At 41.2% G+C, this 14,791-nt stretch overlaps 1 protein-coding gene across 1 annotated transcript in view; it reads right to left on the bottom strand.

The window, feature by feature from the left end:
* Positions 1–14,791, bottom strand: part of THSD7B (thrombospondin type 1 domain containing 7B) — a 2,268,639-nt gene that overhangs the window by 400,175 nt on the left and 1,853,673 nt on the right. The window contains exon 17 of the mRNA XM_069225078.1: positions 3,762–3,895. Within this exon, the coding sequence (XP_069081179.1) occupies positions 3,762–3,895 (134 nt within the window). The remainder of the gene's footprint in view (positions 1–3,761; positions 3,896–14,791) is intronic.

The following is a 14,791-nucleotide window of genomic DNA, read 5'->3' as shown; positions in this document are numbered from 1 at the left end:
ATTCTTCTAAACTGGTTTAGATTGGGACTTTACTTTTGTTTTGTTTTAATTTTAATACTGTTTGAGACTGCATAATTACTTTACACATTGCCTCTAAGGTAATTCTGGCTGATTTTGTACTAAGGTACAAAGGGTCAAGCACAGATTCACTTATTGGCTTTTGTGGTTCACCTTAACAAGGATTGTCAGTATTATTTGAGGTGGGTTTTCCATCCCATTCTCCAATTTCTCACACCCATATCTAATGTTTCAGTGTGTCAAATTTGCTTTGACAATAATTGAGTAATGCCCTAGAGCAAACAGGCACTTGGTGTATTTGGTGCAAGATTGGGATCTTTCTGATATTAGGCAGGTAAGCAGGTAAGACCATGCATTTTCTGGACACCTGAGACATTTTTACCGCATGAATAAAAGTCATTTCTATGTCGCATTAGGAAAAATGCTACAATGATCATCCTCAAGCTGTTACAATATTAATAAAAACCTAAGTCTGTGGAGAAATAGATTTTGGTAAATATATTGAAAATGTATTTTTGTGAAAACTACTTGAAAATCTGGTCCTTATTTCATTCATTGTTGCTCCGCGCTCTAGTGGACAGGGAAAGTAGATGACCTTGACGAAGAACTAACTGGAATCTTCCTGGGCAGATTAGCACTTAATTAAACATTGCCGTAACGCCAGGGAACATTTTAATCTGCTCCATTTACAGCCAAGTTGACTCCTCCATCAACGTGGGTTGCGAGGCTTTTAGAACCACTGTAAAAGAACGGGGCTACCCTGTATTTCTCAGAACCTGGGTATCACGAGCAATGTGTAAATATAGAAGTCCTCATGGAAAATACTACAATACGTATATGATTGGTTCAGAGAAGGTGGAAAACCGTCATTTCAAAACTGTTTGCATTGAACATAAATAAGCAATGAATCCTCAGTGTTTTATATGGTAAAACATGTATAGCATAAACAAGTTGTAACACTGTTATGTAAAACAGAAAACAGCATACACCACATTTGGTGAGATGTTCAGCAAGTGGGGTGCACAATGAAGGAACAGTGCTAGTGAGCTGTGTGGAAGTTAAAAACGAAAAAGGACAAAAGAACACAAATATAAGTATATACAAGAACTGCCCATTTGGAGTTATAAAAGATAATGTGGGGAGTTTCCAGTGCAAATACCCCTTATTGGTCTTAGGTCCCAAATGGAAGATCAGTCACAATTATGTAATTGACGTTTTGATCCCTAAATGTACGACTTTAGAAAGGGTCAGTCTTGCTTTGCATCAGACTTCTCCTTCTGCATGACAGTATCTGGCTGGATTTTCAGAACTCTAAGCACTAGCACAGACTTTAGATGGCACCAAAACAGTATTTTCTGTGCACGAGGCAACAGTGCTGACTTGCTCCCCAATCACTGTTTAGTGGTCCTTACAATAAAGCTTCTCAGTACCAGTCCATTAGAATACAACTAGATTTGTGTGCAACAGGAAGAACAAAATGGTGGCCACTGGCTGGCCCATCTGGAGAACGACTGAGAGAAACGTGCCTCTATTTTTACACTTGGACTGTAATTGCTCTCATGGGTCTTTCCAGCTGGCCTTATCTAGTCTCAAGTAACACAAAGGTTGAAGAGAAGAATGATGAATGAGCGGTTTTACGTGCTTCACACTGCTGAAATGTGGCCTAGACTCTAGGGCCCGTATTTATACTTTTTTTGCGCCGCAATTTTGCGTCAAAAAGCGGCGCAAATGCGGCGCTAAAAAAAGTATAAATACGGGCCTAGGATCTTCCACTGACCGTTTGGGAACAGAAGTGAACAGGAAGTTCTTCTGCATCTCCAAAAGTTGGAACTTAGAGGGTATGTAAATGGTGAAATGCCCCTGATGTGAAAGGAGAAAGCTCCCTGCACATCAGGGAACTTTGAATTTTGCTATCCAGAAATAAAGCCCTGTTTTGATAGTTTTGCTATAAAGCAATTGAGAAGGTAAAGCATGATTTTCCAACATGCCAGGCCTCTAAGCTTTGAAAAGGGATGAAAGTGCATTCAGGGATCCCAACTTGGCAAGTGTTGCTACATCTGGGGTGTTGGGCTGCTACTTCTATTACACTGGCAGATTGGTGGACTCCCACTATAGGCTACATAAATCTATGTTTTTCCTTCCAAACGACCGGGAGAAAGACACAGTGGCAACGCTACCCATGAAGGCATGATCTGAGCAGTCAAAATATTTTTTACTGCTGCCCTAGCGAGACTTCCCTCTTGCCTCTTTAGCCTGAAATCAAAGCATTGATAAATTGATGCTTTGTTTATTCTTTGTGTGTTTTGGGATTTTCCCTTCTTTACTGTATTAGTATGTGAATTTTCTTGGCTATGTTATTGTATTTTTTAATTTTACAAGGTGATGAATAATGAACCTTTTTTCAAAAGATGTGGGTATGTTGGAGCACTAGTCCCTCACTTGAAGGTGGGCGGTGATGTGACATTCATCAAAAATGCCGTTAGCAATACATTGTGTACTTGATTCCAATGAAAGTGGGGTTTAAAAGAGTATCCTATTAATGACAGTATTGCCAATGCCATGTCTACCCACATCTTTTCACTCTGAGACCATTATCAAAACCTTGGCAGTCCTACAGAGAAAAACCCTTTAAAAGTCCCCAAGATGTGATGAAACACTCAGTATGTGGGCAGGGGTATGTTTAGAGATTAAGGGCCTCATTACGAGTGTGGGTGTCTAATGACCGCCAACTCGCGGAGTCGGTCGGACTGCCGCAACTGTGGTGGTTTGACCACCACATTACGACCCTGGCTGTGGGACCACCCGGGGACCACCATTCATGCTGGCAGTATTGTTCCTAATGGGGTGATGGCAGTCTGAGTTGTACTCAGCCATGGAAGAGCTGAATTCAGCACTGTCTGGCTGATTACAACTCACCTTACCGCCAACCTTTCCATGGCAGGGAAGGCTGGCAGTAAAGGTGGGATAGGGGCCACGGGGGGGCAGAACTGCTCATGTCCATCACATGGACAGTGCAGGGGCCTCCATGCCCAGGATGCCCCCCTGTGTGATGGCATTGGACTTGGCTCCATATGGAGCAGAGTCCAATGTCACTGCACAATTTCCACTGGGATGACCAGTGGCAACCTCCTAATACGGAGGCTCGCACCAGTCAGAGCAGTGGAAACCTTGTAATGGGCCAGGTGGGGAGACCGCCAGCACCATGGCAGTCGCCTCACCGCCAGACTCATAATCAGACCCAAAGTATGATTTCATAGGGTTGGGTAAATGCGGCTCCGATCGTGGAGCCATTTGAACAGAGAATATCAGTAAATCCCAAAGACAGCTCTGGACGTGTCAGCCTGGATGCGGGTTGGACGAACAGCCTCCATCACAGTATAAGATCGACATCTGGGATGCCAATAGCTAAAGAAGGCCCATAGTTAAGGGGTTTAACCTAGTTAACAAAAAAGAGAATGCCTGTCAAAAATAAACTTGACAGTAAGTACTAAAATGTTTTTTTCTTTTTGGTTATAGATCAGAGCAGATCCTAAGCTTAACTGAAACATTGAAATTTACAATCAATCTAGCTGTGACATCAACGCCGTAACTGGGATAACAGGTGCATTCAAAACACATCAATACATATTGCTTTGTCTGAATAAAAAACAACACTGAACCTTAAACTATGCTGGTCTCAGAAAAATGATTCTGCAAGCATGCAAGAAATTCATATTAAAAGTGTCTTCCTTGCTTCCACTCACCTGACATATCTGGTTTGTATTCCTTCCCCACAGTGAGGGGATTTTTCTTCGCCGCTAATTTTGCATGGAAGCCAAGGCTCTGCTGCCCATGAATACTGATTGCACTTACTATAACATGGGACTGCCTCAGACACCTGCCAAAAAATAATTAAAATAGCCATTTTAACCATTTTCAAAAAAATTCCCTCTCAAATTAATTTCGCAAGTATGTTAATAGGTTTCACTTACTCTTCACTGAAAGATGTTAAGCACGTTCTAATAACTCATATTTAGAGGACTTTCTTTTAAACGGTACACAGCATTGTGTCTTTCCCTTTCTCACTGTTTATAGTGTAGCTGTTTCCAGCACTCTAATGTGTATTACTAATACAACCCCTGCTTTTTTATGCTGAATAGAATTCTACCTCTTCCTTATTTTGTAATCTCCTTGCATACATTTCATTACTCTGGCACTCTCATCTGTCTAGAATAGTGTCCCCAAAGAGGAAACTGGCAACTCACTGGAGATGTGTAAAGAACGCTGGATCGTACACTTAATCACTCGGTAAAAGTTAAACTCCGCCAAGAACTGCAATCGTGTGCATTTCTGCGTTCGTTTTTAGTTGGGATTCTCCACAGTTCACTGCACTATGCATTCATATGAGCTGCACCATTTCCCAAATTATCTTGAACTGGCTAAACAACATAACCATAGCCAATAAAGAAGACATACAAATAGCGCGCTGACATTTGTAATGGTACATTTGCGAACATACCTTAAGGCAATTACACTACGTACTCCAACAATTTCTGTAAAAGATCCTTTAGAAGGACACAATTGCAAAAAACAAACAACCAATTCAACATTTATAGCAACTTCACAACATATTACCCACGATCCCCTTCTTCACCCTACCACTATCACACCATATTCCATTACACATTCCTTTCACCTTTCTCACAATACCTCCTTCTGCCTCACTCTATTTCCCAAACATCCTTCAACCCATCCTCCTTCTCCTGCCCCAAACATCCCACAACAGGTCTTTCACCTGTGCTCCTTTCTCCTCTCCTCCACCCCGATAGGTGGATCTGCCCTCACCTGGCTCTCCACTCTCCTAACTACCTCCATACCCACACAACCTGTCCTACAGTGGGAATCTGTCTACCAAACCAGAGCTCTTAAAGTCTTGTATGGTGGGTGTGTGGCCATGTGAAACTGCTCCCTGTGGTGTGAAAGAAAATTTGTCAGGAAGGGCCCTACTACCCTTTCCTGACTCTTAAACATCTTCAACTTACTACCCTGCCCCTTACCCAAACCCACCAATACCATCCAGCCTGTTTCTTCTTCAAGAAGTTTCCCGGGGGAATACTAGACAGAGCCTTAGCTTCCCCCAGGACCCTCCATTCTTAAAATTCAATTTTTGTGTATCTTAAAATTTTGTGGTCATTGTCTGTATAAAGAAAGCTCAACTGGCCCGCCTTGCTTTCATTTGTATTCACTCTACAGCATGGCACTTCATTACTGACACTAAGTTCAGTTTGACTTTCTAGTTTATACTGTTTGAAATACAATGCTCCTTAATGTGCAGAATTAAAGACAGTGCACCACATTGACAAATTGCCAAGATTAAAGAACTGTGTTAAGCACACAATGCAGATGCTTTATGTTGCTACTACTCAATAGTTTGACACATTCTACAATTGAAGTTGCAAATGCACCTGGTCCTTAATAAGTAAACTTACAAGGGGATGCGTATAGGACGATGAACCTTTTGGATCGCATGGAGTATCCTAGTCATGTAATAACCAGTGACATCAATAATCAATCCACCACTAAGAGAATCATTTGTCAATAGACAATTATAACCAACATTTCATGAATAAACACAACTCAATAAAGCGTTCAACAAATTTTATTTCCCTATTAACGACAATTGTAACGCATTTGATCAATTCATAATTTATTCAGTTAGCTCAGAATTAGTTTATTAGCGACCACCAATAACACAATTTAATCAGAACTTTAGAAAACATATGATCAAAAGCCATAGCGTAAGTCAACAAAAATGAATATAACAAAATTAATAGCAGAGTTCAGCAATCAATTGTCACTGTCAACGTCACCCAAAAAGAAACCTACCTAACCCAGATTAGCATCAGCATGTGGGATTTCATGCAAAAACAATTTAGGAAAAAGAAAAATGTGAATTTGGAAAACATCTAGCTAGAAGGGAAAACTATAAAACAATGCAGTTGGTACCTAGAAGAAAAGGCACAAAGTTAGTCAGTCACATTGTCATAGCTACCTATCCAAAGAATGGATCAGCAACAAAGTCAGTCTTCATCTTCCGGTCGTCAATTGGTCATCAACACATCAGGCTCTCAAGAGGATGAGCCCAATGATAGAATCTCGAACCGAGTCTCCTGACGTCATCAGCATTCACCCCTCGCATCTGAATTTTGCCCTCGCATCTCCCGCATCTCCTGTTTTAGCCCCTTGTCATGTCTTTTTATTAGGGTTTTTCAGTCCATCCCCCTAATTTCTAATTGGTTCACTAATCAGCAATTATGACCCTAACCAATAACGTTTATTTTACAAATCTATAAGTTCTAAGATTTCGCTATTCCCAGTTCATGGATTGATTCGCTGTACAATGTCTTCATCTTCCGGCTCTTCAGGTATCAAAAATGTTGCATGTTCCTCTTCAGTCAGTGCTCTCATTCTTCAAGTCCTGGGAAACTACATTAAGCCTACTCTACACATAATTGTATCAAATTTACTTCATCATCTCCTGTCCGTCAATTCTAGCTAAGGAACTTTAACCTTGGGTGGTTCAGGGTCAGGTTAGCATTGTCGCTTTCCTCCAGCATGTTCTAATAGTTCAGCTACTGTATGAGGCCTGGAAGACTGGGCCACAGCTTCAGCTAAGTTAATTCTAAAAATTTATGCAAAACGTAGGTTATACATCTCAATATGACATATTACTAAATTATTCTTATAAATTTTCATTATTTCACACAATTTTAGTTATTGTAGTACAACTTTCGCATAAGTGGCTTCCATGCTCCGTGGGCCCATTTTCAAACGTACACATTATTTTCTCTACGAGTAATTTCTCTACAAACTTTTCATTAATCAAAACACGTAAACATTCATTAATAATTTCTAATTAGCATATCTGCGTCTACAATGTGCACCCAGTCTTCAACTTTTTTATAATTAAGAACGTCAACAGCATGTGACTTAGCAAATTATCTGGGAAGGAAAACAAATGGCAGATGCCAGGTGCCTTATGTAGTTGATAATTGCAATTATTTGCAACGTTTGGACAAGAGATAATATTTGGGAATTCTGAATTTACTTTTAGCATGCTGAAGGTATCTCTGAAACATGTTTTAAAAAAAAAAATATTGCCTTAACTTTTTACAAACAAACACAGATACCGTATTCATATGGATCACATGGGTCATTTTATTTTTTCGAAACCTAGAACTGATCCCTGTATTGTCTTGATAAACAGTGTCATCTTAAGGAAGTTGGGGCCCCAGGCAAAACATATTTTGGGGTCCCCTGTTCAAAACAACCTTGAGTCCACACGATGCCAAGCAATACTGAATATATGTTAAAATGTCATAAACTGGTTCACACAACACAGTTTAAATCTGCCTTGTCCAGTGCCCCAAAAATACTTAAAATGACACTGTATAAGGTGAGAAAGAGCCAGAGATAAAGTTAGACTCAGAGAGGGAGAGTCGTAGTGATAGAGATAAAGGACTACGGTCAAATACAGAGAAAGTTCTCTTTCCCAGAGTGGCCCTTAGAAGATGGGGACCCTTGGCATTTGCCCACTTAGCACATGCCTTTAAATGTCTTTGTCGACAATCAATCAAAGCAATACAGGTTCTAATAAAATTTGAACAAGATAATAAACTGTCAAACACCAGACCTAAAGACAACAGTAATTCATAAGTCATTATATGGTACATATGTACATCGATGGAGCTGTAGTGTTGCAAGGAGGAGCTTGATGACAATGTATGGATATCTTATTGTGTGCAGATCCGATGTGTTGCATCGGATATCTAATTAGTGGCTGGGCCGAACGGCTGCTTACAAATTGTAAAGTTGCATTGGTATATAGATTCATGACATAATTAGCATTCATCTGCTTATGTGTGTGCCACCCCATCAGCAACCTCTATGAATGTCTCTCGTCTATCCTAGCCTGTATTGCTAAGAATATGGTATCCCATTGCATGATGCTTGTCCACGCTCTCCTCCCGTGACCAATTAAATATGTTATCTCAGCTCTAGTCCATTACTGGACAATCGCTAGACACAATTTTATACCTAGTGCTTGTCTGGCTATATTGTGTGTTGTAAGCACCAGCCTGAGGCCCAAGAACTTGTATGTTTGTCTGTCCACTTTCAGCCTGTGCATTTGCAAATAAAATACACTAGTACAGTGGTTCTCAACTTTTTGACTTCTGTGGATCCCCACTTTTTCATTAGTTAAACTCAGGGACTCCCACTGAATCAATATTGGAATCTAGGGACCCCCACTGAGTCATTACTGGAAACCGGGGACCCCGGCCTAAACATTGTCGATAATTTTGCTTGCAATACAATTCACAGAAAATACAGTAACAAGCATACATCAAACAAATACACAAATGATAAAACATTTTATTTAATTTGCAAACAAATATAAATAAAAAAAACAAAAAGAGTGAAACTTAATAGGAGGTTTGAAGCATTTCTATTTCAATTGAAGCCACACATCATCCATAATATGTTCTATATGATGCACCTGCACTGCTCTCTCAAATCAGTCTGGAGCTATTAATTTAATTTTTTGCCTCCAATTTCAAATTTCTTGACATTTACAGTATGTCTTAGAACTTTTCAATTGTGCATTTAGCCACTTGCTTTATACACATTTTTTTTAATTCTGTTAATGTTAATTTTTTAAGCAGTGGGTGACCCCCCTGACGAGGCTTTGTGGACCCCCAGGGATTCTGGACGACAGGTTGGAAACCACTGCCATAGTATGTCAATTTACCCAACAACTCTGTCAAAATCATCACTATTTGAATCAGATACTGCATAATTATTACACTGTTCCATATCATGTGAATTAAATCTGCTAGTAGTAACTGGCATCTGAAAAAACAATCCTCAAAGCTTAAGTGCATCCATGCTATTTTTTGGTATTAGGTGCAGGTAATTAAATTGCATGTATTTGAATTGTGGGTTTCTTGTTACTGTCTTGGTACATAACAATATCTTTCCTTATTCCATTTCCTTCAGTCTTTTTTGCAGTGTCCCCTTAGAACCGGGCTTGTGGTGAATCTATGTTAGTTTTTATTGGGACTCAAAAGTTAGCTTAACCTTTGGCTTGCAGGCCTGACTTTTACCCTACTTAGCCTGTTTTATTTTATGCCATTTATTTCATTATTCCTTTTAAGATGGCTGCCATTGCTTATGGTTATAGAAATGTTTTGATTTACATTATCAGTGCCACCCTGTGAAGGCGTCACTATCAGCATCATAATCAGTGATGTATGTAGATATTGTTATCATGACCCTTTATCACCTATGTTTGAAAGGAACACACTGTACACATGTCGGGATTATTTATATATGTGCTGCCACAAGTCTGCCTCCTTATCGATTGTTTGGGAACAAACCTACGTCAAGGGTACTACATGATCAGTATAAATACATCTCACACTGACAAGGTCATTAGAGGGGTTCCTTCCAGATGCCATCGACACTATCTATGCTGCATATCACCTGCTGCAGAATTCAGATTTGTGTCACCATGGAGTTGGGTTCCTAGACCTCATTCCAAGGGTTGGGGGGGGCGCTTCCCATGGACATGGTACTGGCAGATTAGGTTTATCAGACCTAGCTGTTATTAGAGTAGGTATTAGGTTACCCTTTGCTAGGGATTTTATATCTCATGTTTCTCACAATGTGGTGGGGGGTTTTATATTCACAACTCTCGTCTTCACAATTCTACTTCTTTTATTGTTCATTTTCATCGTGGCCCATGCATTTTATTGTAGATTGCCGTCTTTTCAATAAATATACTGAAAACTCTCCTGCATCGCTTTTATTGCCTGTGTGTGAATGAGACTTGTCGTTAACCAGAGAAAAGGATATCCATGCATAAGGCTGCCAGAAATCACCTACTACTGTTTGGGTTTTTCGTAAGATACTGCTTGTAAGCTGGGAAGGGTGGGCCAACAGTTGTGACTTCCTGTAGGGATGACTCAGCCGCCTGCAAACAAAAGTGCTGTCATCCCTAAAACCAGCAGTCTTGCGTAGGAGCGAGAGTCCAACTATGACAGGCTTTAGTAGTATCAAAGGTTGTGTATAGAGCTGCCTATTCCACCATGTGTTAACATCTTATGAAGGGTTTAATTTCTCATTGGTTTGATATCTCCTCTCCCCTATGTGGTTTTTATCACCATGATTAGGGCATTGTGTGTTGTGACTTAGACATGCCAAGCTCCCACATTTCTGGGAGGGTGTCATACAAATTTAAATTACCAATGGAGTGAAAGTCCCCTACCATCCATATTCCAACCGTCTCTCCAAACACAATTATTATGAGACATGGATAGTGTCTGGGAGAAGCCGGAGCAGGCTCTCCAGAGCATACAGTTCATGAGATTCAAATAATTTCCTAAGCAGCTGTCAGCACTGTTGAGGCTACTTCCACAGACCTCGTACATCTATCTGGGAGAGGGAAGCTTTAAAGGACTACTTCTGATAACATCACAGGCTCTAGTGTGCACTGAAGTTCTGTCCATTCACTGTCAAACCCTGTTGATAGCCAATACATAGGTTACTGCAATGGAACAGCTTAATAATATGCCTCATAGTTTGGAGCCCCAAACCCTCATTTATCCAGGGGGCCTCCTGAGTTTATGGTGGGCTAACCTCTTCTATCCTTGCCCAAGATCAGTTGTATCAGTAAGTAGTTGATCGCACTGAAGAGATTTACTGGTATAGCATTTGTAGGCTCATGCCATACAAAAGCATGTGCAGAAGGAGAAGCATATTTGCTATTACAACATGTACTATGGGAGACAGGGTGAGATTATACAAGTAATTAAGTGACTGTGTGGTGGTGGTCAGTCCCCTACTGGCATTGCCAGAGATTAGACATGTTGTCTCTCAGTCTAATTGGGCATCAGACACTGAAATATGGTCAGTCTCCCACACCATAAGGGAAGTAAGAGGCACCAGCCAGTCAGTTCTAGCAAATGACCCCAATAAGAACAAGGAAGACTTATCCCCCTTGATTGAAGACCTTCCATGCTGCTAAAGGTCATCATTAATGCCATCACTTCTGGCTAAGGATTCTCTGGGTCCTCTAGGTACAGAAGGGTGTTGTCAGCATAGATAGACATAAGGTGATGCCTGTGAGATGGGGCAATGCCTCACTTCCCCTCTTTAGAGTGGAGCATGTCAGCTAGTGACTCCATAGCCAGGGCAAAAAAACAAAGATGATAAAGGACACCCCTGCCTCGGACCTCATTGGATGGGCATTGTTGAAATACTATGTGCCCTGTGTACACCCTGGCTAAAGGTTCTGCATACAACAGTTCATTACACTTTAGGATGCTGGTTCCAAATCTCATGTGTTTTAGCACTGAAAACAGATCACCCCACAGCTTGGTGTTGAAAGCCTTCTCAATATCAGTTGAAAGTATAGCAGGAGAAGTGTTATCATGCATTTATATTTAAAGACAGGGTTGCATGATGTCAGTATGATTATGAACTACACTGTTCGATCTCCTCTCTCTAATGGTACCAAACATTAAAGCAGTCATCCCACCCCGTCCACTTCATCATGTTGCTTTTTCACATATTCCTGGAAATAAGTCGCATTCTAGACAATTATACCTCACACTGTGTTTGTAAATCCACCAGACTTGGGTCCACAGTAGCTACTCTTTCACCCTCACATATTTTAATTTCAAGATCAAGGATGCCTTCCAGTCCCATATGAAGCTGTAATACAATGACCCCAGGTCATTACTCTGAAGTGTCCCACTTGGTTGCCTGGTCATTAGTGAGTCTATTTTCTCATGAAGATAGCCAGCAACATGCTCCCCAACCTGTAAACCATACAGTGTATTCCAAAGTACTGCCATATGTAGACACCAACATAGGAATCCTAGAACAAAGCCTGGTTCAGGACAACAACAATAAGAACAGGTTTTGATGGGACACAACTCAGCTCCAAAAACTCCTCCCTATTTTCTAACAGTGTAGTATCTCCATCTCTCAGTAATAGGTTGAGTCGAGTGTACACGGAAGGAGCTTGGAGTAAAATGAAAAATCCCTGTCCCACACCTGCAACCCCCACCAAATATTTAAGAATTGTCATTGTTATAGCCATTTCTGAAACCTGTCAGTCAGTGATTTATCCTGTAAACCACTCGTCATGGATGTCATTTGTCCATTTCACAATTGATCACCCCGGAGGTGTGCCAATGGCAGATAGTGTAGACATATAGGGCTTGTTAGACGTTTCATCCTTGGCTTGGTCTTCCTTAACTTTTTGCCTCTTTTTCCCAAGTTGTTGATGTGTGCTGGGCTCTGTTTTTGCTGTTTTTGTTACTCTGGGCACTTTACCACTGCTAACCAGTGCTAAAGTGCAAGTGCTCCTATACACAATGTGTATGTAATTGGTTCATCCATGATTGGCATATTTCATTTACTAGTAAGTCTCTGGCACAGTGCACTAGAGGTGCCCACGGCCTGTAAATCAAATGCTACTAGTGGGCCTGCAGCACTGATTGTGCCACCCACATAACTAGCTCTGTAATCATGTCACAGACCTGCCTTTGCAGTGTCTGTGTGTGCAGTTTTAAACTGTAAATTCGACTTAGCAAGTGTACCCACTTGCCAGGCCTAAACCTTCCCTTTTCTTACATGTAAGGCACCCCTAAGGTAGGCCCTAGGTAGCCACAAGGGCAGGGTGCAGTGTATGATTAAGGTAGGGCAAATAGTAATGTGTTTTACATGTCCTGACAGTGAAATACTGGTAAATTTGTTTTTCACTGTTGCAAGGCCCGTCCTCCTCATAGGTTAACATGGGGGCTACCTTTAAATATGATTAAAGTGTAGATTCCCTTTGAGAGTGGATGGACATTTGGAGTTTGGAGTCTCTGAGCTCACAATTTAAACATACCTATTTTATTAAAGTTGATTTTAAGATTGTGTGTTTGAAAATGCCACTTTTAGAAAGTGAGCATTTTCTTGCTTATACCATTTCTGTGACTCTGCCTGTTTGTGGATTCTCTGTCTGGGTCAGTTTGACAGTTGGGCTAGTTGAGTGTGCTTTGTGGAGCTATCCTGCATTTGCTGCTTCTGCCTGTGCTAGAGGATAACGACTGGACTGTGTGTTGCCTTCCTTCTTGTGAAGATCTCCAAGGGCTTGATGTGGAGCTTGCCTCCTGTTGTTTGAAGTCTCAGGGACAGCAAAGACTTCTCTCTGTCAGCACCTGGACTATCTGGAGAGACTCCTACGCTGCCAAGTGGGACCCATCCAGTTCTGGGACCCTGAAAGGAGAAGCTGGCAGCCCAAGAGTGAGAAATCCACGCACAGAACGCCATGCGGGAAAAAGATCGTTGCGACTCTGATCTGCGGCTGAAAAATCGATGTGCCGCCAGCTTCGCAGCTAAAAATCAACGCTCGCTTGCCTGCAACGCGACCCAAAGATCGACACCCAGGGCTGGAGGAACAATGCACAGCATCGCTGACGGAGGCTGGTGAGATTGCAACACGCACTGCATGGTTTTCGGATCATCGTGTGGCTGGATTTCCGATGCAAACATTGCTGTGCATGTAAAAACGACACAAGGTCTACCCGGACAAGGTCAACGCATCGCTCTCCTGTGGGTTATTTTTGACGTACCCAAGGTACATTTTGACGCTAACAGCGTTGGCATTGTGTTTAAAATTACATGAAGACTCTTTTTGCTTTTTTAGTAATAACTTGACTTGTGCATTGTGGATTTTTGTCGTTTTGGTCTTGTTTTGTTTAGATAAATATTTTCTATTTTTCTAAACCTGTGTTGTGTCATTTTGTAGTGTTTTCATCAAGTTACTGTGTGTGTTGGTACAAATACTTTACACCTAGCACTCTGAAGTTAAGCCTTCTGCTGGTGCCAAGCTACCAAGGGGGTGAACGAGGGTTAGCTGAGGGTGATTCTCTTTTACCCTTACTAGGGTGAGGGACCTTGCTTGGACAGAGGGTAACCTGACTGCAAACTAAAGACCCCATTTCTAACAGGTCTCAGAGCATAAAAAAGGGTGCCTGGTTAATATTGGATGCATAGACACTAGCGAAAACCACTGACTTGCCACCTGAGTCACTGTCTGAGATCTGCCTTCCATTTCCATGGGGAAATCATGTACAGTTCTATTGAAGGAACGCTGAAAAATCTCATGGAGTTTTTATGTAACTCTGCAATTTTTGCCCAGTCCTAGAAAAGTTATGATGCCACTTTACGGAGCACCCCAGTCCTCTTCCAGATCATGTGAACATGTCTGGACTGTGTGTTGTGACCCCTTTGAGGTTGCTCACATCTGATTCTGCATTGACACTCCAAAATACTGGTGAAGGCAGTGGGGGTGCTCAATACTTGCAGTCCTAGAGTGTGTGTGAGTGGCTCCCCATATAAGATCTGAAAAAACAAACACAGCAGGGGAAGAGACAGCAATCAAAATAATACCCTCAAATGCATTGTTAAATGAAATATTTGTAGAGGTGTGAGTTAAAAATATAATGCATCTTCATTCCAAAATATCCCTGACACAGGATTATTCGATACTCCTCAACACCACAGGAGACATTTTAAAGTTTCAGAGTATGCATAACAATATGTTCAATGAGCTTCCAACTTAATGGACTAGGCAAAGGTCCAGAAATATAGCCTATGCATATTGAATTACATATCGTCAGGGCTATTTACAAAGGGAAATTTCATTTGTGAGTAATTTACTCATGTAATTTACTCT

The sequence above is a fragment of the Pleurodeles waltl genome, chromosome 3_1 (assembly GCF_031143425.1).
Source record: "Pleurodeles waltl isolate 20211129_DDA chromosome 3_1, aPleWal1.hap1.20221129, whole genome shotgun sequence".
Taxonomy (NCBI): domain Eukaryota; kingdom Metazoa; phylum Chordata; class Amphibia; order Caudata; family Salamandridae; genus Pleurodeles; species Pleurodeles waltl.
The sequence above is the reverse complement of the archived record's forward strand: the minus strand, read 5'-3'. Positions and strand labels throughout refer to the sequence as shown.